This window comes from Stegostoma tigrinum, chromosome 11 (genome assembly GCF_030684315.1).
Source record: "Stegostoma tigrinum isolate sSteTig4 chromosome 11, sSteTig4.hap1, whole genome shotgun sequence".
Classification (NCBI taxonomy): Eukaryota; Metazoa; Chordata; class Chondrichthyes; order Orectolobiformes; family Stegostomatidae; genus Stegostoma; species Stegostoma tigrinum.
The window spans coordinates 67,765,440-67,791,171 of NC_081364.1; the positions used below are offsets into that span (position 1 = coordinate 67,765,440).

Below are 25,732 nucleotides of genomic sequence, written 5' to 3' on the forward strand. Positions count from 1 at the left end.
CACACACACACACACACACACACACACACACACACACACACACACACACACACACACACACACACACACACAGTCTGGGGACACCGTCTCTCTCTCACACACAGTCTGGGGACACCGTCTCTCTCTCTCTCTCAGTTCGTGGATACGTCATTTCTACGTCTGGGGGTCCGGCGTGTGCGTGCGTGTGTGTCTCAGTCGGAGGGTACAATCTCTCACATTTCTCTCTCACACTCACAGTCTGGGTCACTGGAGAGGGTACAGTGATTTACCAGGATACTGCCTGGGTTGGAGATCTTCAGTTATGATGAGAGATAAGAAGGGCTGCGGTTACTTTCCATTGGGAGATTGAGATGGGACGTGATGGAGATGTATAAATTGATGTGGGCGTACACAGGACAAACATGTTCCCCTGGTGGAGGGATCAATGATCTGAGGACATCAACGAGCTGTAAGGACCAAGGACATGTGAGGAAACATGTTTTCACGTGGTTGGTTAGGAATTTGGGGCTCACTGCCTGTGAAGGTCGTAGAGACAGAAACCCTAATCTAATTGAACAAGTATTTAGATGTGTACTTGGGATACCGAAGCATACAGGGCTGTGGGCTGAGTGCCGAGTGCTGGAGAATGGATTTAATATAGGTCGATCTTGTGTTCCATCAGTGTGGACATTATGGGCTAAAGGACCTTTTTCTGTGCTGCAGATCTCGGTGACTAGTTGATGTCAAGCTAACTGGCCAGGCATTACCTCACACAAGGCACACAGAGACAGAGGTACACAGGAGGCAGACACAGCAGACAGGGAATGAAATACAAATCTTTTGCAGAGTAAACATGCCTCACACTAAGCGGTGGCGAGTTGCTGGCGTGCCTGCAGCCGCAGACTGTACCTGTATCGTTCTTCCTGTAGTGTTTGCAGCATAAGGGTATAATCCCTCTGGTAGTGAGATTTCAGCCTGTCAAACGACTCCTCCAGTCGAGCCTGGTTCTCCTTCACCTGGTTAAACTCCTGCAAGATTCCCTCAAACCCGGAACCGGGCAGCTCCAGGGTGTTGGTTTTCGAGGTGGATGGCTCCAGGGGGACCCCGGACGTGCTGTTGGCCCCCGAGCCTGAGGTGCCGCTGGAGCACTCCTCCTCGCTGCCGTACCGCGAGCCAAACTGCAGCTGGCCGCAGATGCCCAGGGCCTTGAGGCACTCCTCGGCCTGTCCTTCGTCCAGTGGCTCCTTCAGGCCTGGGATATTGTCTGCGCTGCCGAACCGGTTCCGCAGGAGTGACGCAGCTGTGTGAGTGGCCTGGGAGAAGCTGGACAGGCCACCCCTCATGCTGCCTACCACCCCCTCGCTGAAGCCTGTCACCTTGGCACCCACGTCTCTCAGGCCCTGCTGCACATCCCGCAGCACGTCCTTGGGCTGCCGGGGAATGCCGTTGTGCTCGACCTCCCGCAGCTTGTGGTGGTAGTGTTCCAGCTTGCGCTGCAGCTGTAGGATGGCCTGGGCTGACTTCTGGTTCTTCTTCTCGAAGGCGTGCTTGATACGGCTGCCCTGCTGGCGGTCTGCGCTGCCCACCAGTTTCAGGTACTCAGCCACATTGTCATCGCGCACCGTCTGCTCCACTTTCAGCTGCTCGGTCAGCCGGAGTACCTTCTGCTGGAGCTGGGCAATGGCTGCCCTAGTCCTCTGTGGGTCCAGGCCGCTGTCCACGCTCTCCGTGCTGACCCCGCCATCAGAGCCTGAGGCTATCACACTTGACGGGGCCAAGCTGTTCAGCTCCAGCCGCTCAATCTGCAAAGACACAATCCCAGGGTCAGTACCAGCTCCTGCCAAAGCGCCACACAAAACGGGCAAGCACTCCATTTCAGGCACAAAGTGAGAAATAACCACATTCTAGTGGATATGCACCCACAATAAGACAGGCTACAAAACCTCAGGGTGTTTTCTCTGGAGCAGCAAGGCTGAACGGAGGCTTGACAGAAGTCTATAAAATTATGAGAGACATAGATAGGGTTGACTGTCAGAATCTTTTTCCCCACCGAGACTTGAAATGTCTCATATCAGGGGGGATACATTTAAGGTGAGAGAGGGGGAAAAGTTCATAGGAGACTTGAGGGGCAAGTGTTTTTATTTAGTGTTTTATTTACAGAGTGGTAGGATTCTGGAACAAGCCCAGGACAGAAATGGCTAGCACGAGGGGTCATAGTTTTAAGCTGGTTGGTGGAAAGTATAGAGGGGATGTCAGAGGCAGGTTCTTTACGCAGAGAGTTGTGAGAGCATGGAATGCGTTGCCAGCAGCAGTTGTGGAAGCAAGGTCACTGGGGTCATTTAAGAGACTGCTGGACATGTATATGGTCACAGAAATTTGAGGGTGCATACATGAGGATCAAGGGTCGGCACAACATTGTGGGCTGAAGGGCCTGTTCTGTGCTGTACTGTTCTATGTTCTATGTTCTAAGCTGCCAGGAGTTGATGGTGGAGGCAGATACAATAGGGGCATTTTAGGGACTTTTAGGTAAACACGTAAATATGCAAGGAATAGAGGGATATGGACCAAGGGATTAGTTCAGTCTGGCATCAAATTTCGGCACAGTACTGTGGGCTGAAAGGCCTGTTTTTGTGCTGTACTGTTCTACAATGTAGTAGGATATACTGAAGTGGCTTGTTCAACCAATTCAGACAAATGGAATCTTGGCACTTACAGAGTCACAGAATCCCTAAAGCAGGCTATTCAGCCCATTGAGTTCACAAGGTCTCTCCAAAAAGCATCCCATCCAGACCCACCCTATTCCTGTAACCCTACATTTCCCATGGCTCATCCAAAAGGCCCACACGACCCTGAACGCTATGGGGCAATTTAGCATGGCCAATCCACTTAACCTGCACATCTTTGGACTATGGGAGGATACCCAGAGGAAACCCATGCAGACACGGGGAAAACGTGCAAACTCCACACAGACAGTTGCCCAAGGGTGGAATTGAACCCGGGTCCCTGGTGCTGTGAGGCAGCAGTGTTAATCACTGAGTCACCGTGCTGCCTTATTGCAAAAGGATCAGATTATAATAGTAAAGAAGTGTCATTACAATGATATGAGGCATGGGTGAGACCACATCTCCTGGAATATTGTGACCATTTTTGGTCTCCTTCCTTGAAGATGCATGTACTGGGGCAAATTCAGAGGAGGTTCACCAGGTTGATTCCAGGGATGAAAGGGCTGTTGTACATGGAACGATCGAGTACCTTTGGCGTGTACTCGCTGGAGCTCAGAAGAATGAACGGGGGGATCTGATTGAGGTGTATAAAACGCTAAAGGGAATTGGTGAAGGTGGACATTGAATAAATGATCCCCCTTGTGGGACAGTCTCAAACAAGAGGAAGAGTGGCAGGAGGTAGTTTCAAAAAGTAGGAGGAGGAGAAACTGCTTCTATCAGAGGGTTGTGAATCTGTGGAACTCACTGCCCCAGGAGTGCAGCGGAGGCAGAATCCACAGATTCCAGAAAGAAATAGATAGGTTTCTGATGTAAAACAGGATAAAGGGCTGTGGGGAGCAGGCAGGAAAGTGGAGTTGAGATCAGGATAAGATCAGCCAAGATCATGTTCAATAGTGGAACAGACTCAAAGGGCTGAATTGCCTGCTCCTGCTCCTAATGCCCACATTTTTATGTCATTCAGAGGGCATTTCTGAGTTCACACCATCACTGTTGGTCTGGATTCATATGCAGGCCAGATCAGGTAAGGTTAGCAGACTTCCTTCCCTACAGGGCATTCGTGAACCTGATGGGATTTTACAACAGTCATTGATGCTTTTGTGATCCCGATTACAGACAGCAGGGTTCAATTCCAGATTGATTCATTGAATTTAGCTTGAATTACTCATCCAGTAACATTACTGTTACACCAACAGCTCCCCACAGATAACAGAGAGGTTTCTCCCAAACTTCATCTCAGTGAAGCCCACATGCCAGGTTGAACTGGTTAACAAATGGCCTGTTTCCATGCTGTTTTCCTACAATAGTGACTACATTTCAAAAGTGCTTCATCGGCTGGTAGGCGCCTTAACATACGAGATGGTAAGGAGAAGTCAGATAAATGCAAGTCATTCATTAGTAAGTTCTCAATAATTTTGTGTGTGTGAATCACATGGTATCTAAAGCAACTAGTTCACTGGTCTATCTGTGCCGGAATTTATATTCCATTCATGCCTCCTCTTCTTCTCATTTTTTTTTATTATGTCCCATGTACCTTCTCTCCAGTGCATGCATCAAATCTCTCCTTAAATATATATTATCTACATCTGATTCACCCACTCCACCTGCACCATTCTCACTAGCAACATATTCTTTGATCCATTGATCATTATCTTATATTTAAGTTTATTTTGTCATGTAGAAGGCAACGTGCCAGACCTCTACAGTACTGTGTACAGTTCTGGCTGCTACATGATAGGAATGACATTGGAAGGAGTGAAGATGATGTTCATTAGAATGGTTCCTGGGAATGAGAAACTTCAGTGATGAGCATAGATTGAAGATGTTACGCCTGCTCTCCCTGGAGAGAAGATGGCAAACAGGAGATATGATAAAAAAATTTTAAATCATGAGGGGGCTGGGTACAGCAGACAGGCAGAAACTGTTCCTGCTTGTAAAAGGAAGAACAAGAAGTGAGGGTGACATGAGGGAAACTGTTTTTCACACAGTGAGTAGTGGAGGGTGGGGATTGCACTACCTGGAAGAGTGATAGAGGTAGGTTCTATTGAGGTATTTAAGAGATTATTGGGTGAATATGTGGATAAAAATAACGTGCAAGAGTATGGGGGAAAAGTGGGAGATTGGCACTACGTAATGATGCTCATTTAACAAACCCATCGAGTCTGCTCCATCATTTAGTGAGATCACGCATTGTTCTGATCATCCACAATTCCACTTTCCTGCCTATTCCCCACAGCCCTCAATTCCCTCACTGATTAAAACCACTCGTCCATCTCAAAGCCTTGAATATATTTAATGACCCAGCCTGGACAGCTGAATTCCACAGATCCTCTACACTCAGAGGCACCAGCCCAAGGTGTTTAGAGAGTTTGAGCAACTAGACACTATTAGCTCCAGTGATGATGTTATCATTTATACCACATGTTTCTGAACAGGCTTATGTGGGTCACTGGGGGAATCGTCCAGAAGCCGCACAGGGAGTACATTTCTCACCTACCTCAGATTTTGAACAGAGTGTACAGAATGTGAAAATCAAAAACTGGGAACTGCATGATGAACCAGTTTGACATATCTTGTAAGGATGGAAAGCTGTTGTCCTTAACCAATGTGGGGTTGTTTGGGACTCCAGTACACCTCAATGTGCTCGATTCATAACTGCTCCCTGACTGGGCCAAGCAAGGCACTCAGTCAGATTAAACTGCTCAAAAGGGAGTGCCAGGGCAACTAGGGATGACTCGTAAATGCTAGCCACATCCTGGGAAACATGTACAGGTCAAACAGTTCAAGTGCCCAGAAATATTTGAGTTGCAAAAAATACAGTAGAAAAGGAATGCACATTTTTCAATTTAAACAAAGGTGGTTATGAGGGTTTGAAAATATAGCGAGATAAAGTGCATTTGCAAACTAAGCTCAAGGATAGGTCAATAGAGATGCAGTGGCAGGCACTTAAGAGGTATACTAGATTACAAAGGAGAGATGAACTCCAACAAGAAAATGATATTCCTAGGGACAGACCCATCATCTGTGGTTAACTAGAAAAGTTATGAAAGCATCAAACTTAAATACAAAGCATTTAACAGTGCAAAGACAGGTGGCACATCAAAAGATTGGACAGAATGTAAAAAGCAAAATCTGAAAGTTAAAATGGAAAGAAAAATTAGAACACCAGAGAAAATAAGCCAGAAATATGAGAACAGGTATTAAGAGTTTCCGTAAGTATTTGAAAAGCATAATTAATAACAGTCCTGTAGGAAGTGAGATTAGAGAATTAATAATAGAAAATGAGATCCCAAACGATTAAACAGGTATTTTCACTGTACTACAGGCAAGTAACATCCCAGAAATAGCTACAAATCAGTGAATAGAAGGGAGGGAAAAACAGGAAAATCTCAACCAAAGAAGTAGTACTGAGTGAATTGTTGGGCCTTGGGGCAGACTGACACGTACTCATCCTGGGGTCTTATAGGAAATGTTAGTAAGTTTGCAGATGTCACTAAAATTGCAGGTGTAGTGGACAGTGAAGAAGGTTACCTCAGAGTACAATGGGAACTTGCTCAGATGGGCCAATTGGGTTGAGGAGCAGCAGTTGGAGTTTAATTTAGATAAATGTGAGGTGTTGCATTTTGGAAAGGCAAATCAGGGCAGGGCCTGTACACTTAATTGTAAAGTCCTGGGGAGAGTTGCAGAACAAAGAGAACTTATGGAGTGCAGGTTCATAGTTCCTTGGAAGTGGAATCTCAGGTAGATAGGATAGTGAAGGTGGTGTCAGGTATGCTTGCCTTTATTGGTCAGTGGATTGAGTATAGGAGTTGGAGGGTCAGGTTGCAGCTCTACAGGGCATTGGTTAGGCCATTTTTGGAAAACTGCATGTAATTCTGATCTCCCTGCTACAGGAAGGATGAAGTGAAACTTGAAAGCATTCAGAAAAGATTTATGAGGATGTGAGCTTTCAGGAAAGCCTGAAAATGCTGGGGCTTTTTTTCTCTGGAGCTTCAGAGGCTGAGGGGTGACCTTAGAGGTTTATAAAACGAGGGGCATGGATAGGGTAAATAGGCAAGGTTTTTCTTCCCTCGGGTAGGGGAGTCCAAAACTAGAGGTTATAGGTTTAAGGTAAGAGGAGAAATATTTAAAAGGGAACTGTTTCACAGGGTAGTGTGTGTATGGGATGAGGTGCCACAGCAAGTGGAAGAGGCTGGGACAATTACCACATTTAAACGGCATCTGAATGGGTATACGAAGAGGAAGGGTTTAGAGGGATATGGGTCAAATGCTGGCAAATGGGGCTAGATTTATATAGGACATCTGTGATGGTCGGCATGGACAAGTTAGACCGAAGAGTCTGTTTCTGTGCTGTATATTTCTATGACTCCAAGTGACTATTGGGTCTGCATTGGTTTCAAAGCTGCTTAATTTAGGGAAGACAGTAGATCAGAAGGCAGTGAGTGAAATTTTTTTTAATCCAAAGGAGAGGTAGATATTAACAAAAAAAGAATAGGCCAAGTAAAAGCAAAATATTGCAGATGCTAGAAATCTGAAATAAATCTGAGAATGCAGGTGAAACTCAGCAGGTCTGGTTGCTGTTGTGGAGGCAGAGGCGGAGTTAGCATGTACCCACCCCTGGAGCCAGTACGTGTATGATAATAAGATGTCCACACGGCATATCCATCTCTGATCACTGTGTGTATATGCGAATACATTTCCAAACAGCATACCCACCCCCAGTATCTATGTGTTGCTGTTAGCGTTCTTCCTCCTGGTCTAATTATTAATATTATTCACTTGAAAGGAATGGGACTTGCCACAAAAGTAAAGACACTTCCTGGACTAGTTTCGATCACCTCATATGCAGTCAGTTGCTGCACTGAAGCAGCAGCTAATGGGCTTGCTGCTAATAGAAACCAAGTGATCACAAAATACTGATTTGGCAGAGATAACAGGCACAAAGCAAAGAGTCATTTAACCCTCAGGGCAAACTTAGTTAAAGCAGAGAGCAGCTCAGTTTCAGCTCACATAAAGAAGTGTTGGTCAAATTAAACCTAGAGAATGTGCAGGGTCAGTCAGTATTTGTGGAAAAGAGGCTAATAATTCTGGGGAAGCAACCTTGTGGAGCTGACAAAGGTTCTGAACACCAATAACTGTCACCCAACACATTGCTGGAAAGACATAGTAGGAACTGCAGATGCGGGAGAATCTGAGATAACAAGGTATGGAGCTGGATGAACACAGCAGGCCAAGCAGCAGAGGAGCAGGAAGGCTGACGTTTCCGGCTGAGATCAGTCTAGGCCCAAAATGTCAGCTTTCCTGCACTTCTGATGCTGCTTGTCCTGCTGTGTTCATCCAGCTCCACACCTTGTTATCTCACATTGCTGGAAATACTGAATGCAGCTCTAGCAGGGTCCAGTCAGTAGATCTCAGCACCCACAGGGCTAGAAGTTTCAGAGGAAGCAAGTCAGCTCCAGCATCTGCAGTTCCCAATATCTCAGCCAAAGTATCTGCTCCTGATCACTGTCCAGTGATTCCCTGGGTTAGACTAGGCAGTGGGGATGGGGTGGAAATCAGCCAGGGCTCCTACTCCTGAACAGGTTGGAAAGAAAGAGCGAGAGCCAGAGAGGAAATCAGCCAGGATTTCGGCTCCTGATCACTGTCCAGTGATCCCTGGACAACAAAGCGGGGGGAAATCAATGAGATTCCCTGGTTCTGACCATTGTCCATTGTCCATAGCTCCCCTCCATACACAGACTACAGGAGAACAGATGTTTCAATATCCTGGATTACAAGAAAGCTGGCAGTAAATCTGCGTGGGTGGGAGATAAGGGCCATGAGAGATTGCTTTTACAAACACAAATGGGTCATTCAGAAAGTACAAACAGATTGCTAAGAAGTTAAACAAATGATAGCAAACTCACCAGCGAGGAAGCAGGCTTCCTGCAGCTGTTCTGTTTCACTCTCACCTTGTTATACCTTTGCTGCTGACGTTTTTTCCAGTACATTGTCCCCCCAAGGACCCTGTCTTCTTCTTTCTCAACTCTAAACTGCTGTTCTTTCACACAGCCACACGACTGCCCCAAAACAAAATTGTGTGAGCGACACGACTGCCCCAAAACGAAATCGTGTGAGCCACACGCTAATCTGAAACTGTGAAACTCCCTTAAACACCAGCCTAAAGCTAAATGATGTCACCCAGAACCCGAGCCAAGTAAACATTATCAGCTCAGGCTCAGCTGAGAACTGGCTGAACAATCTGCACACAGTGTGATATGGCACAAAACAAGACAGACAGTGGCAGAGCAAACAAAAGCAGGACACGCACTGAAACTGGGCAGACATGCAGGACAGAGAATGGACTGAGGAGGCCATGACTGGAATCATACAGTTTCATATCAGCATTCTCACTGCAGGTGGACACAAAAGTGACACAACAAAATAAATTGTCCAATAAAAACTGTGCTTGAAATCACAGCAGTCACCCAGCACACACACCAGAGTCTGGGATCAGTACTTCTGGGTTTTAAAAAGACTTTTGGTAAGTTTCCTCTATAAGTCAGCGGGAAAACATAAAGCACAGGGGATAATACATTGGTATGGACTGAAAATTGTTTGATGGACAGGAAAGAGGGTGGGAATATATATGTCATTTTTTCTAAGAGGCAGGCATAGACTAATGGGCTACTGCACAGGTCAGTGCTTGAGCCCCAGCTTTATTATATACACATTTTGGAAATAAATACAACATTTCCACATTTGCTGACAACACAAGACTAAGGTGGGACTGTGAATTGTGGGCAGAATGCAAGCAGTCTTCAAGGTGATTTAAACAAATTGAGTGAGTGGGCAAACACATGGCAGGGACAGCACAATGTGGCTATATGTGGAGTTTTACACTTCAGTGTGAAAACCAGACGGGTTGAGTATTATTTAAATGGTGATAGATTTGGAAGAGTGGAATACAAAGGGACCTTGGTGTCTTCACTCATTAGTCAATGAAAGTAAACAGTAATTATGAAAGCAATTAGTATATTGGCCTTCGTTGCAAGTGGATTTGAGTTCAGAAGTAGGAATGCCTTGGTAGACCCTACCTGGAATGCTGTGTGCAGTTTTGGTCTTCCCACCTAAGAAAGGATATACTTGAAAGGATATATCGAGTGAGTGCAGAAGAGGTTCACTAGGCTGATACCAGTGATGGCATGACTGTCACATAAGGAAAGGTTGGTTCAACTGGGCATGCATTCTCTAGAGCTTGGGAGGATGAGAAGGGCTCTGGTTGAAACATAAAGGGTCGTGAACCTGTCCAATTTTCTCCCATACACAGTTGTGGAGGCCAAGTCACTGAGTACATTCAAGAAACAGATCGATACAATTTTAGGTATTAAAGTCATCAGGGAGTATGGGGAGAAAGCAGGAATATAACATTGAAATAGACAATTAGCTATGATCATACTGAATGGCAGAACAGGTTCAAGGGGCTGAATGGCCTCCCTCTGCTTCTTATTTCTACCTTTCTGTGCCACTGTGACAGTGTCCTGTAGACACACCAGACACTGGGCTCACTGCAACAGAGTCCTGTAAACACATGAGACTCTGGGCTCACTGCGACAGTGTCCCGCAGACACTGTTGTACACTCCATGTAAATGTGGCAGGGTTGGGGGCAGTGGGGAATTACCGTTTCCAATCCTTGGTGGGGAAAGCATGCCCGTTCTCTAACATCTCTCTCTCTACCAGCATCACTCATTTAGTGAGCCAACAGATTTAGTCACACTGCTCTAGGTAAGAGCAAACCTGCAGCTTGCATTTTTTAACTCTGAGCAATTGAATGGAAGCAAGCCCAATCTTGAAAGGAAATCAGATACTCTTGCTCTCAGTCATGACGCCTTGGAAAGGACAAGGAAGTGAGGCAACGAAACACCACTCAATCATCTGCAATTCCTGAAATCATTGCTGTGTTACTCGCAAGCAGACAATGAAGGTAAATCATCACATTGAGTCAATATCCTAAATAAAAAGACCATCGAACATTCGCCAGATAATGATGTGCAACTGAGAGGGGTCAATTACAGTTAAGCAAATCAAATAAAATAGCACTGACTCACCAGAATTTTATAACTCAAACTGAGGGGGTGAACATTAGCCACCAAAGTCCAAACGCCTGGTCACTGAGGTAGTTTTCTAATAGAAGACAAAGGGTCAGAGCTTTCGGGAAAGACTTCCAGAATTGGGCCGCAGGCAACTGAAGACACCAGTGGCCACTGGTAACACAATTAAAATTGGGAGAGACCAGAATCCGAGGCATGCAGTGTTCACAGGCAGATATGGGGCTGGAGGAGAATTGGTAGAGATGTGAACGAATTTGAAAACAGGGATAGGAATATTAAAATTGTGGAGAAGACAATAAGGACTGCAGATGCTGGAAGCTTGAATCACGCACAAACCAACCCAACCTTCCAACTGCCATCCACTTTAACTGCCCCTCCCACTCCCATGGTGACATGTCCATTCTTGGCCTCCTCCACTGTCAGAGTCAGGCTGAACATAAATTGAAGGAAAAATGCCTCATATTCGACCATGGGAGCTTACAGCCCAACGGCCAGAACATTGACTTCAGCACCTTCAAAATCTCTCCTCCCCCAACCTGTCTATCTTCTGTCTCACATATCTGCTTCACTCTTTCCACTGAAAAATCACAATAACCCCCTACTCACATCCACATATCTCCATCTCACTTACCCTCCCCCCAGTCCAACCACCCTCCCTCCCCGCTCCCTAGTCCTGACCAAGGGTTTTGGCCTGAAACTTTGACTTTCCTGCTCCTCGGATGCTGTCTGACCTGTTGCATATGTATTGACATTAAAATTAAGTTTTGTTTTACGGGGAGCCAGCATATGTTGGCAAGCACAGGCCAGACAGATGAACTCTGGTCACTGGTATTATGTGGGCAAGAAAGCTGTAGATGACGCTCATGGAAAAGTGTGGAGGACCGGCAGCTGATCAGGAGTGGAGAGAACAGAGATGGATGATGGAATGGGGCAGAGGAACTGAAGCAGGAGTTGAGTTGATGGAGTTAGTAATGCTGACATTACACAGGGTTGTGGAGGGGGGGGGGGGGGGGGGGGCGCGGTGCGGTGGAGGTTCCGGCATGATTCCACAGACATGGGGGTCAGAAACTCATCTCCAGTTCAAACATGGCTCTGTATGGGGTTGCAAACTGAGTGGTACAGGTGGCAAGGGAGGGGGCATGTGCAGTGAGAGAGGGGTCCGCACAGTGAGGGAGGGGTCACTCCATCACTGGGACAGTGCAGTTCAGAGTTACCCAATCACCGGGCCGAAACCTGGCATTGCTTGTGACCATCCCACAGACACAAGTCAGTGAATTGTTCTGTTTTATAGCCAGTGAGCATCACAGGACGATGAGGGCATTACTACATTTTTTGAAATGGAGACAGAAAGTGAACCTACACACTGTCTAAACACTGTCAAACTGCCTGCTGCATTCTGATAGTCAATCAATCCCCAGCATCCTCCAGAGTTCCAGCAAAACCTGACTGAAACCCAAGCTGAAAGTTCCAGCTCATTTCTCACTGAGACGTGGTAACTGGCCTCAGAAGGGAACATATTTTCCTGATGGGTAGATAAAGACAGAGCTGGTCTATTTTAGTGAAGTACAGCCAGCAAACAGACCACTAACATTGCTGCTTGCAATCTACACATCTCCTCGCACTCTAAGTAACCTTCCCCACACAGCCTGTTTCCCTCTATACCCACCTCCCTCTCAGACCTATGTGATTTACTTAAATCCTGTGATCCCTGCTGTGTTCCGAAGTATCACAGAGCATCAACATTAATGTTGCAGGAGCAGGTAAAGGAAAAAGTGGGATTTTGAGGGAGGGGGCCTGGGCAGTGAGATTAACACTGTAGTGTTCACTCTAAAACAGAATAAGATTAACTTTGCTCAAATAACAGTAGAGGACCACTGTGGAGGAGAGTAGGAGCATTCTTGACAAAGGGTCATTCAGCAGGAAACTGTTGTTCATTATGAACCTTCATGGCTGAAGTATGAATCGAGCAGCTGGACATCTGCAGCGCGTATGCCAGAAACAGGTCTTAAAAGGCCAGCTGCTGATTCACATCAACTCTTCTCAAACAGCTCGATAACACTGCACAAAATGAATGAAACAGTACCTTCCACAGAAACAGCAGCCTCAGCTCTAGCACACACCACTTACAAGGCAGCCCTGCTCATTGAGTCACCCATTGTAATGTCATCTCATGCAGTCCAGGTCTGTGGGCAGTTAATATATAGAATAACATATACGCAGGAGCAAGTTACAGACTAGAACCTAATCAAGGGGCTCAGGGTTGGGGTGGGGGTGGTTTATATATCGAATAACAGATATTCGGGTATGAATTTCGGACTGGAATCTAATTGAGAGGTTTTGGGGAGTTTTTGCGTAGAATAATAACAGGTACCTGGGAGTGAGTTACAGACTGGAGTCTAATTGAAAAGTCTCATCTTGGGAGCAATGGTCTTTATTCTGAAGGGGGCAATGTCAGGATGCCCCATTGTGAACCCAACTTAGGGTTCAGATGCGCCTGTTCCATTAAACTCACTGCTGTTCTAGTCAGTAGAAACATAGAAACACAATAAACAGGAGTATGCCATTCAGCCTGCCCTGCTATTCAACATGATCACACCTGATGACCTAACTCAACAGCCTGTTCTTCATTCCGTCCCTCGCCCCCACAATATCCCTTGCTCCCTTTAGCCCCAAGTGCTATATCCAACTGATTCCGGAAATCATACAATTTTTTGGCCTCAACTGCTTTCTGTGTTAGCAAATTCCATTGGCCCACCACTCTCTGGATCAAGAAATTTCTCCTTACCTCAGTCATAATGCCCTTAGGCCCCTTGCCCTTGGGTTGTGACCCGTGCTTCTGGACCTCCTCTGCCACCAGGATCACCCTTACATGCTGTCTAGTCCCAGCAGAATTTTTATTGTTTCTGTGAGATCCTTCCTGAACTCCAACGAATATAATCCTAACTGATTCAAGCGGTCCTAATATTAACATTCGCTTTAAACAGCAGAGCATCGCACCAGCCATTTCCTTTCTGTCTGCCCAACATAAGCACCGAAAAGCCCTACTTACTCAGTTCCCATCTCTGGTCACCTCCTCAACTGATTCAACCTCTCCTCAATCTTGCCATCTAAGTCTGGTAAACCTTTGCTGTGTTCCCTCTGGGCCTGAAATGTTAACTGATTTGTCTCCATTGCTGAGAAATGCTGCCAGGCCTGCTGAGATTTTCCAGCAATCTCAGTTTTAATCAGAGGTTTTTCTGGGTGGAGAAACAGGCTGGGTCTGCAGGCGAGAGTCCAATACACAGCAGAGTCTCAATTCAGGGACCTGGCCTACATCTCCTGAAGCTACCTCAGTCAGTGTGAAACTGAAGCACTTGAAGCAGAGCTCCCAAATAAAAATCACAAGTCCATACTAACCTTAAACCAGTGGAACATGCAATCAGGTGGTGGACATTCAGCCCCGCAAGCCTGTCCGATCTTCTTAATTAGATCATGGCAGATTTAGATCCTAACATCTTTGTCCCATATCCCTTGAAACTCTTATCAAATAAACATCAGTCAATCACAAGCTTGAAAGACCTAATGTCTCATTATCTACAGCTTCCATTGAAGATCTTGTGGCACACAGTGGGTAGTGCCCCTGTCCCTGAGCTGGAAGCTCCAAGATACAAGCATCACTCCAAGACCACATGGTCAAGGAAGGTGTGCTCATAATACGACCAAACAGAAGATGGAAGTGGGAGAGATTCCTGCTGAGTCAAGAAACTGGAATTTCCCTCACGTCCGTCCATAGCTCTGTGTTACAACACACACGTAAAGGCCTGCATTGCCATAGCAATTCAGACTTGGCAAGATCTGTAACCCACCCACACCCTCCATCACCAGCGAGACAGCTTTCCGAGACAGCGTAGATTTCTGCCAGCTTTTGTACGAAGCAAAGTGGTGACCAACTTTTCTCCTAAATAGGCCAGCTCTAGCTTTTCATCGCATACCCTTGTTTCCGTCTCCCCTCACCACAACATATCAAGGTCGTTTTTTTTTAAATCTATCCGATTTTGTAACTTAAACACCTCTTACAGACTCACCTGTCAAAGGCATGGCCTTGTCAGGCTTCACTTTATTTATAATCTGACATTTTTTCAAAATCACCTTGGCAAACTTTGTAAAACAAAAAAGAGCAAGTGGCACTCCTGGTGATTGTGCACATGCTGTAGGAGTAAGGATTGTGAATGGGAAGAAACATGGGCAATAAGTAAAGGAGGGTGCAGTTGGCACAGTATGACATGCAGGAGGGTTGGTAATCCGTGGTTTCAATGAACAAGCTCATGTAAAATCTCACCTGTTTCCAAACTATAGTAGGGTGGTCCAGCTTTCTGTCTACACAGTGCATATGAGGAGCGGGTTGGGATTGGGATGCGGTGGGTACAAGACCTGGATGAACTTTAAACCATGTCCACATTCACCTGCCGTTTCTTCATTTACCAATACTGAAAGAATTTCGATACTTTGATTGAGATTCATGGGGAAACAGGGTTAAGAATAAACCTTCTCAAACCTTCCCAGATCCACGACATTCCCGCTGCACTTAAGTGAAAACCGAACTTCACTGGGTTGGGCTCAAGGTTGCAGTTCAGGGTTTCGTGAAACTCAAATCCTTACACTAACCAACTTTGATGTAATAAAGAAGGCACAGGAGGGTATGGTAATGACACAGGACTAAGAGCAACCTGTGCACAGCAGGGGTTAACAGGAGTCAAGCTCATTACACAGGACTCTTAAAACGAGGGGGCCAAATGCAATTCTTATTTGTACAGTGCCTACAACATAATAAAGCAGCTCAAAATATTTCGCACCTAAAGGTGGAGAAGTTTAGTGAGGGAATTCTAGAGCTTAGAACATGGGTAACTGAAGGTACGGCTGTTAACAGTGGAATGGATGCTCGGGAGGGCTCACAGTGAGTTAGACAGAATTGCAGGAGGTAGAAAGATGCGGAGAGTTGAATTCATGAAGGGCTTTTCAAAAGTAGAAGAGAAATTTGAGACTGAGGCATGGTCATGTCAGGGATCAAGTGAGTCAGACAGTCTAGTGGTATTGGGTAAACAAGACTCAGTGCAAGTTAGGATAGGATCAGAGTCTTACATAAGTGCACTCAAAATGCATACTTCCGCATAACAGCCAAAGAGGAAAAAACATGCTTTTACAGCAGGAAGTTGTTACCATCTGTCCAACCACATATTTCACACATGTTCACAGGCAATGCAAACAAGCCCCTGTAAAGATCACAGATCACTCGAAGCTCTTCAACCAATCATGCATGGTGTTAGACATTTGAACAACTCACTGGAGAAGGAGGTTTCACAAATACCCCCATCCATAATGATGGGGGAGCCCAGCACATCAGCGGAGAGATCACGCTGAAGTACAGTCACAACTGAGGTGTCTACCCAACAATGTGGAAACTTGCCCAGGTAAGCCTTGTCCACTAAATCCAACCCGTTCAAATACCCCACCATCAGTCTACTCTCGATCATCAGTAAAGTGATGAAAGGTGTCATCAACAGTGCTATCAAGTAGCTTCTGCTCAGAAATAACCTGCTCAGGTGATGCCCAGTTTGGGTTCTGCCAGGGCTACTCAGCTCCTGGCCTCATTACAGCCTTGGGTCAAACACGAGGCAAAAGAGCTGAATTCCAGAGGTGAGGTGAGAGTGACAGCCCTTGATATCGAGGCCACTGGATGTGAGTTTGCTCGCTGAGCTGGAAGGTTAGTTTTCAGACGTTTCGTCACCATTCTAGGTAACATCATCAGTGAGCCTCCGACGCAGCGCTGGTGTTATGTCCCGCTTTCTATTTATATAATTCATTCATATTATTATTAATAATAATAATAATAATATTATTCATTGATATTATTCATATAAATACAAAGCAGGACATAACACCAGCGCTTCGTCGGAGGCTCACTGATGATGTTACCTAGAATGGTGACGAAACATCTGAAAACTAACCTTCCAGCTCAGCGAGCAAACTCACATCCAGAACCTCAACCTAAGCTACAAATCTTCTCAAAACTCGCTATCAAGGCCACCTTTAACCAAGTGTAGCATCAAGGAGCCCTAGCAAAACTGGAATCAATGGGTATCATGGGATAAACTCTCTGCTGGTTGGGGTCATATCTGACACATGGGTAGATGGTTTTGGTTGTTGGAGGTCAGTCATCTCAGCTCCAGGACATCTCTGCTGGAGTTCTTCAGGGTGGTGTCCTCAGCCCAAGCATCTTCAGCTGCTTCATCGATGACTTTCCCACCATCAATAAAGTCATAAGTGGGGACATTCACTGGTGATTGCACAATGTTCAGCAACATTCGCAACTCCTCAGGTATTGAAGCAGTCCGTGTTCAAATGCAACAAGATATGGACAATATTCAGGTTTGGGCTGACAAGTAGTAAGTGACATTGGCACCACATAAGAGAGGATCTAACCATTACTCTTTGACATTCAATGGTGTTACAATCACTGAATCCCCATTGACTCACCATACAAATACAGTGGCTACAAGAGCCAGTCAGAGGCTAGGAATACTGCGGCAAGTAACTGTCCTCCTGATTCCCCAAAGCTTGTCGTCCATCCATAAGGCACAAGCCAGGGTATGATGGAATACTCCCCACGTATTTGAATACCACTCAAGAAGCTCAACACCATCCAGGACAAAGCAGCCCACTTGATTGGCACCACTTCCACAAACATCCACTCCTCCTATCACTGATTCTCAGTAGAAGTATGTACACTAACTACAAGATGCAATGCAATTATTGACCAAAGCTCCTCAGACAGCACCATCCAACTGACTACAATGACCGTCTAAAAGGAGCAAAGCAGGTCTCAAAGCCACTCACCATCCTGACTTGGAAATATATCGCCATCCCTTCACTGTAACTAGGTCAAAATCCTGGAATTTCCTACCTAAGGGCACTGTGGCTCAGCCTACAGCACATGGACTGCAGCCATTCAAGAAGGCAGCTCACCCCCAAGGGCAACGATGCCAGCCCAGCCAGCAAAGCCCACATCCCATGAATTGTTTTTTTAAAAAAGCTGCAAGTTAAAAGGCAGTGCAAACAGTTCATAAGTCTCAGGTCATCTGAGGGAGAGAGAGAGCACAAACACACCACCTAAAACACAAAGAGCTCGAGAGAGTCCCTCAGATAATGCATTTACCACTCACAGTTCTGATACGGTTACAGTCTGCAATCTGGTAAAGCAACAGTCTACGTAGAGCCTGAAACGGGGTGAGCTACCTTTCCTGGAGACATCCGTGCCTGCCTCTGCCTTTACACAGCAAACACTGTCAATGGAGTGAGACTGAAGCAACTGTGCATTTATTGAGCTGGAGCAGAATACCTCTATTGTATGTCTGGACAAGGAAGTACCCAAACTGTACACACTGCCCAGCCCAGTTAATAATACACCAGACAGACTGCACAGAAATCAATGCTGAAGGAATCTGCAGTTATAGCCAGATCCTTCCTCCAAAGCTTAACTCCTTCAACCTCCCGTTACAATTGCTGTAGGGGAGGAAAGAGACACAAGGCAGGGCAAGATCATTTGAACGCAAACACAAGACTTTTGAAATAAGGATATTTTTTGCAGGAACCATTGTAGGACAGCAAACACAGATACAATGGGTGAACAGCACAGTGTCTGTGTATGAGAGAGGTGGGGGTGTGGGGTTGGAATTCAATCACTCGAGTAGCTAGAGCAGTGCAGTGCATTGTGAAGTGAACAATAGCTAGCAGCACAGTGGCCCACAGCATTCACACCTACTTTGTAGTTGGAGTGCTGAGCTCAATATCAGGCACCACTCAATGAACAGAGGCCTATGGTGGGGCTAGATTAGAGATTTTCAGAGATTTATTAGAATTCAAGGGTGAGAAACTACAGCTACGTGGACAGACTGAATGGTCAATAACCTGAGGACAGAGATTTAAAGAGGATAACAAAAGAAGCAACAACGGAATAAACTCACTTTTCCCAGTGAGAGAGATAACAGGGAGTAGAAGCAGCATCAGAGGAGCAGGAAAGCTGACGTTTCAGGCCTAGACCCTTCATCAGAGATGGGGGAGAGGAAGGGGGTTCTGAAATAGATAGGGAACGAGGAGGAGGCGCATCGAAGAGGAGAAGATGGGTGGAGAGGAGACAGACAAGTCAAAGAGGTGGGGATGGAGCCAGAAAAGGTGAGTGTAGGTGGTGAGGTGGGGAGGAGGTAGGTCAGTCCAGGGAGTACGGGCAGGCCAAGGGGATGGGATGAGGTTAGTAGGTAGAAAATGGGGGTGCAGCTTGAGGTGGGAGGAGGGGTATCAGTGGGAGGAAGGACAGGTTAAGGGAGGCGGGACGAGCTCCTCTATCTCTACCTCTATTAAGAATAAACCCCTCCTCGCACCCACCTTCCAGCAAAAATGCCATCCCCTATTCCCAATTCCTTCACCTCCGCCGCATCTGCTCCCAGGATGAGGCGTTCCACTCCCACACACCTCCAATGTCCTCATTTTTCAAGGATCGCAACCTCCCCAACGCAGTGGTCGAGAAAGCCCTCAACCATGTCTCCCTCATTTCCTGCAACTCATCCCTCACACCCCGTCTCCGCAATAACAACCAGAAAAGAATCCCGCTCATCCTCACGTACCATCCCACCAACCTCTGCACCCAACGCATCATTCTCCGACATTTCCGCCTCTGCAATCCGACCCCATCATCGAAGACATTTTTCCCTCCCCACCCTTGTCTGCTTTCTGGAGGGACCACTCTCTCTGTGACTCCCTTGTCCACTCCACACTCCCCTCCAGCCCCACCACACCCCACACTTTCCCTTGCAACCGCAGATGTGCTACACCTGCCCCCACACCTCCTCCCTCACCACCATCCCAGGCCCCAAGAAGACTTTCCCATCAAGCAGTTGTTCACCTGCACATCTGTTAATGTGGCATTCTGCATCGCTGTACCCGTTGTGGCCTCCTCTACATCGGGGAAACCAAGCGGAGACTTGGGGACTGCTTTGCAGAACACCTACGCTCAGTTCGCAACAAACTGCACCTCCCAGTTGTGAACCATTTCAATTCCCCCTCCCATTCCTCAGACGACATGTCCATCCTGGGCCTCCTGCAGTGCCACAACGATGCCACCCCAAAGGGTTGTAGGAACAGCAACTCATATTCTGCTTGGGAACCCTGCAGCCCAATGATATCAATGTGGATTTCACAAGTTTCAAAATCCCCTCCCCCAACCGCATCCCAAAACCAGCCCAGCTCGTTCCCGCCTCCCTAACCTGTTCTTCCTCTCACCTATCCCCTCCTCCCACCTCAAGTCACACTCCCATTTCCTACCTACTAACCTTATCCCGCCCCCTTGACCTGTCCGTCCTCCCTGGACTGACCTATCTCCTCCCTACCTCCCCACCTACACTCACCTTTCCTGGCTCCATCCCCACCTCTTTGACTTGTCTGTCTCCTCTCCACCTGTCTTCTCCTCTATCCATCTTCGATGCGTCTCCTCCTCTCGCCCTATTTATTTCAGAAACCTCTTCATCATTTCTGATGAAGGGTCCAGACCCGAAACATCAGCTTTCCTGCTCCGTTCATCCAGCTGTACACCTTGTTATCTCGGATTGTCCAGCATGTGCAGTTCCTATTATCTCTTTCCCAGTGAGTGGTTAGGTTTTGCAGGGGGAGGGAGCGGGTTAGATTCCAAAGCAGCAAGTTGGATAAATACTGCTAGGACAAACACTTGCAGGAACTTTGGGAAAGAGCAGAGTAATGAGGGCAGCTGAGGCTTCACAAACCTGACAGACCAAATATCCTCCTTCTGCTGTTCCATCCACATCTGGATCTGGATCATGAAGGGACACCAGTATCGGACAACCAAGGGCTGGGATAAGATTAGCAGAGCTGGATCCCTCTGCACATGCGTCCAGTACTATTCTCACCATCTGAACATGCCCAGCAGACTGACACAGATATGGTTCAAAGAAGGGAGGGAGGGGGATACAGGAGGTGCAGGGGATGGGGTGGGCAGGGGGAGGAAGGTGGAGAAGGGAGGAGGGAGGGAATACAGCTCTGTTTCTTACGTGCAGCTCACTACAGATCAGTTTCAACAGCAAAAAGGTCACTGATGTAATTTTAGACAAACCCACTGACTCTTTCACTGCATGATATGGACGGAACTCAGTCCATCAACATGTCAAGACACACACCCTGGGAACTACAGCTGTTTCTGGAGTTTTTGAACTCACTGCAAAGTCCCTCTTCTCATTTCTACTCAGTCAGGTGGGAGCGAAATACTCAACAAATCAGAGAGAACAAGTACCGTTTGAAATGAGTGATTAAAAGGTTACAGCCGGGGTGGAAGAACGTAACAGAAGATTCGCAAACTCACCTTCGAGAACTGTCGCCTCAAATTAAGGCGTTGCACCATCCTGAGTCTGCAGGAACAAAGCTGGACAGTCAGTCCAACGTAAGCAAACCAACTTGACCTGGCTTGTTACCAGGGTACAGAAAAATAGACACAACTTTCCAGATACAAACATTCACAGGAAATCGAGTCTCTTATCAGAGTACTTCTGCACATGACAAAAGCAAAACGCAGCTCCTTACAGCATCCCAAGCCAAGTCCCTGAAGCTGGATATGTCAGCAAGTGAGATTAGCAGGACTAGGCTTCACTTCCAGCGAGGCAGGTAGGGTGCGGTCTGCTTTCTTCCGACACACAGCACAGGCTCTGCAGAATCTGCCCTGCCCCCACCTCCTCCTTCCCTTCAGCACCAGCTGATATTTATAAAGTGCTGCCCTTTAATCAATGCTGCTCGAAACTGATGCATTAACTCCGTAAATCTACCCAACTGCTAATTCAATCTCCAGGGTTGCAGTTCTCATGCCTCAATCCTGAGCCAGCAGTTTGCAACTCAGCAGCACCGATGGGACAGCGATAACTGTACAGGAACAGCCGTTCCACAGTGAAACTAAACATTCTTCAAGCAAAGAGCAACAGAACAGCTGAGTTACACTGCACAGTATGCTCAGCAGCAGGCTGCATTCATAGTATACCGACTACGGCTACCGAGTGTGACCTGGGCTCTCCATTTGCACAGCATGCACTGAGTGTGAGCCGGACTCACTCCAGTTACACTGCAGGCACTGAGTGCGATCTGGACTCACTCCGTTTGCACTGCAGGCACTGTAAACAAAGTGAGTCCAGATCACTGTCAATTAAACAATGACTTGTAACATGAAGCACCTTTGAAAGTATATCATCCCAGTGTATTTCACAGGAACCTCATTAGATCAAATTCATATTGACCCACAGTGGAAGATGCTAAAAATGCTGTTCATTAATTCACATTGAATTATATAGCTGGTTTGAATACAGTGTGTTGGAGCAGGAGAGGGGTAGAGGACAAAGAGGAAGAAATTCAAGAGTTTCCAGTCTCAGCTGCTGAAGGCAAATCTCCAATGGGGGAGTGCTTAAAACAGGGACCGTGCAAGATGTCAGAACTGAAGGGATTCTGGTGTGGAGGTTCCTGGGTTTGAGAATGGTACACAAATGGGGAAATTGGAGGTCACAAAGGGTTTGAGCAGAAAAAAAAATTGTTCTAATTTTAGCATCAGTGTCAGATTGAAGCCAATGTAGGTCAGCAGGTTCAGGCTGATGGGCAGCAGAATATGGAACAGACTGAGATTCACACAAGCTGCAAGATGGCTTGCTGGCCCAGGACAGCATTGTAATAGCCTTGTCCATACAGGATGGAAGACAGTTCCAGATCACTGGAGTCCATGTCATGTTGTGTCGTGTCGTGTTTGTGTGCGTGTATAGTGTAAACGGAGTGAGTCCAGATCACTGTCAGATCTGAGGTGAAGCTGGAGATGGGTGAGGTTTAGGAAAGAACCGTAGGCAGGCTGAGTTTGGTTCAACAGCAGATGGATATAGAGACTGATGGCAAGTGGCTTTAACATTCCCAATACTGAACCGGAGGTCTCTATTGGGACTGAAGTTTCTACTGAGTCAATACTGGAAGATGAAACCAGCTGCATAACAGTTTACAGGTAGTGCAGAGGTCACATGGTGGTGAGGAAGAGTTGCCTGCCATCAGTGTGAGGGGTTAATTTTGGAGGAGGAACAAATTACTGCAGATGCAGGAATCTGTGCTGAAAACAAAAAAATACTGGAAATCACAGCGGGTCAGGCAGCTTCCATGGAGAGAGACAGCAAGCTAACATACATAGATCATTTTGGGTTGGGGACCACATGCGGTGTGTCAAAGTTTGTGCATGACACTAAGATGAGGGGTAGAGCAAAGTGTGCAGGGGACTCTGAAAGTTTGCAGAGGGATATAGATAGTTTAAGTGAGTGGATGAAGGTGGGGCAGATGGAATTCAGTGTTGATAAATGTGAAGTCACCATTTCAGCAGGGATAACAGTAAAAAAGACTATTATTTGAACAGTGAAAAATTGCAGCATGCTGCTGTGCAGAGGCACCTGGGCGTCCTCGTGCATGAATCACAGAAGGTTGGTTTGCAGGTGCAACAGGTAATTAAAGAAGGCAAATGGAATGTTGTCCTTGGTTGCTAAAGAGGTTGAGTTTAAAAGCAGGGAGATTATGCTGCAGCTGTATCGGGCACAGGTGAGGTCATACCTGGAGACTGTGTGTAGTTTTGGTCTCCTTACTTGAGAAAGGATGGACTGGCAGTGGAGATGGTGCAGAGGGGGTTCACCAAATTGATTCCGGAATTGAGAGGAGAGAAGAGATTGAGTAGGCTGGGATTATTTTCATTGGAATTTAGAATAATGAGGGGGGGATCTTATAGAAACATATAAGATTATGAAGGGAATACATGAGATAGAAGCAAGGAGGATGTTTCCAGTGGCGGGTGGAACTAGAATAAGGGAGCTTAGCCTCAAAATCTGGGGAGGGGGGGGGGAGGGGGGGAGGGGGGGGGTCAGATTTAGGACTAAAATAAGGAGGAGCTTCTTCGCCCGAAGGGTTGTGAATCGGTGGAATTCCATGCCCAGTGATGTAGTGGAGGGCTCTTCATTGAATGTTGTTTTTAAAGCTAAAATAGATAATTTTTTGAATAGTAGGAGAATTAAGAGCTATGGTGAGAGGGTAGGTAAACGGAACTGAGGCCATGCAAAGATCAGCCATGATCTTATTGAATGGCGGAACGGGTTTGAAAGGGCAGATGGTGCACTCCTGCCCCTGGTTTTTATGCTGAGGAGGGTGCCTGTGTTAAACTGGGTGGGCCAGGTCAGAAATCACACAACATCAGGTTACAGTCCAACAAGTTTCTTGAAGTCTTACTTATCCTTCAGGTGTTAGTGAGAAGTTGTACTGGACACAGAATTTATAAGTTAAAGATCAAAGGGTCATATCATTGACGATAATGTATTAAACAAACCTAAGACGCTGTTAAATCTTTAATCAGTTAGAAGGTTTTAATTGATTAATATGTATAAATAAATCTCTGAATTCCTTTCAAGTCACTGTTCTGAGAGAACTAAAGGTTTTATCAGTGTAAAGAAGAGGTGATGTTTTAGGTCAGACAATGCATATTCGGTGTGAGGCCTTGTTTAGAATCTATTTATGTTTTGGTCTGGAGTCAGATTGGTTTTATTTCTAAAGTAGGAATTTATAAAATGTCATGTTTTTATGTTCTTATGTTTTAACGTTATGTCCAGATGACTCTTCCTCAGAGCTGATGTGAATTATGGAGGGGGCAGCATTTATGTTGGGGGGGCGGGGGGCGGGGAGTGGAGTGCTGGGACCATGTTGATGGTTCAGAATAAGTGATCAGAATGTGAGAATGGCAGAACAATGGTGTGTCTAGGTGCCAGACGCTAAAGGACAGATAGTCCAGCTGGAGTCAGGGGAGGGGCGAGAGAATTCAGTGACTGAGTATACGGGTAAAGCTAAAAAAGGAAGTTTGGTTCAGAGACAATAGGAACTGCAGATGCTTGAGAATCTGAGATAACAAGGTGTACAGGTGGATGAACACAGCAGGCCAAGCAGCATCAGAGGAGCAGGAAAGCCAACATTTCGGGCCTAGACCCTTCTTCAGAAATGAGGGAGGGGAAGGGGTTTCTGAAATAAATAGGGAGAGAGGGGAAGGCGGATCAAAGATGGACAGAGGAGAAGATAGGTGGAGAGGAGACAGACAGATTAAAGATGCGGAGATGGAGCCAGTAAAGGTGAGTGGGAACCCTGCAGCACAATGGTATCAATGTGGACTTCACAAGCTTCAAAATCTCCCCTCCCACTACTGCATCCCAAAAACAGCCCAGCTTGTCCCACCCCCCAACCTGTCCTTCTTCCCACCTATCCCCTCCTCCCACCTGAAGCCCCATTCCCATCTCCTACCTACTAACCTCGTCCTGCCCCCTTGATCTGCCTGTCCTCCCTGGACTGACTATCCTCTCCCTAACTCCCCAACTACACTCACCTTTACTGGCTCCATGCCTGACTTTTTGACCTGTCTGAATCCTCTCCACCTACCCTCTCCTCTATCCATCTTCTACCTGCCTCCCCCTCTCTCCCTATTTATTTCAAAACCCCCTTCCCCTCCCCCACTTCCGAAGAGGATTCTAGGCCCGAAGTATCAGCTTTCCTGCTCCTCTGATGCTGCTTGGCCTGCTGTGCTCATCCAGCTCTACAGCTTGTTATCAAGGAATTTTGGTGTTGTGTTTGAGATGATGCAAATGAAAAATGGGGGAAAAAAAATCACAAATCATTCCAGAGGTAACACAGCTGAGGGAGAAGTCTTCACTGAAAATTCCAACACTGAGTGAACAGATGGGAAGCCAACACAGGAAGCAATATAATAAAATGTGAGGCTGGATGAACACAGCAGGCCAAGCAGCATCTCAGGAGCACAAAAGCTGACGTTTCGGGCCTAGACCCTTCATCCGGTCTAGGCCCGAAACGTC

The 25,732-nt window shown here is 46.5% G+C and overlaps 1 protein-coding gene across 6 annotated transcripts in view; it reads right to left on the reverse strand.

The window, feature by feature from the left end:
• LOC125460529 (transmembrane and coiled-coil domains protein 1-like) overlaps positions 1 to 25,732 on the reverse strand; it is a 55,681-nt gene that overhangs the window by 7,458 nt on the left and 22,491 nt on the right. For 2 of the 6 annotated variants that reach the window (XM_059649541.1, XM_059649539.1), the window contains exon 3: positions 889 to 1,781. In XM_059649541.1, the coding sequence (XP_059505524.1) occupies positions 889 to 1,781 (893 nt within the window). Of the gene's footprint in view, positions 1 to 888; positions 1,782 to 8,605; positions 8,834 to 18,062; positions 18,128 to 21,192; positions 21,501 to 25,732 lie in introns of those variants that run through there. The other 4 variants (XM_059649542.1, XM_059649544.1, XM_059649540.1 and 1 more) reach the window with 4 other exon arrangements.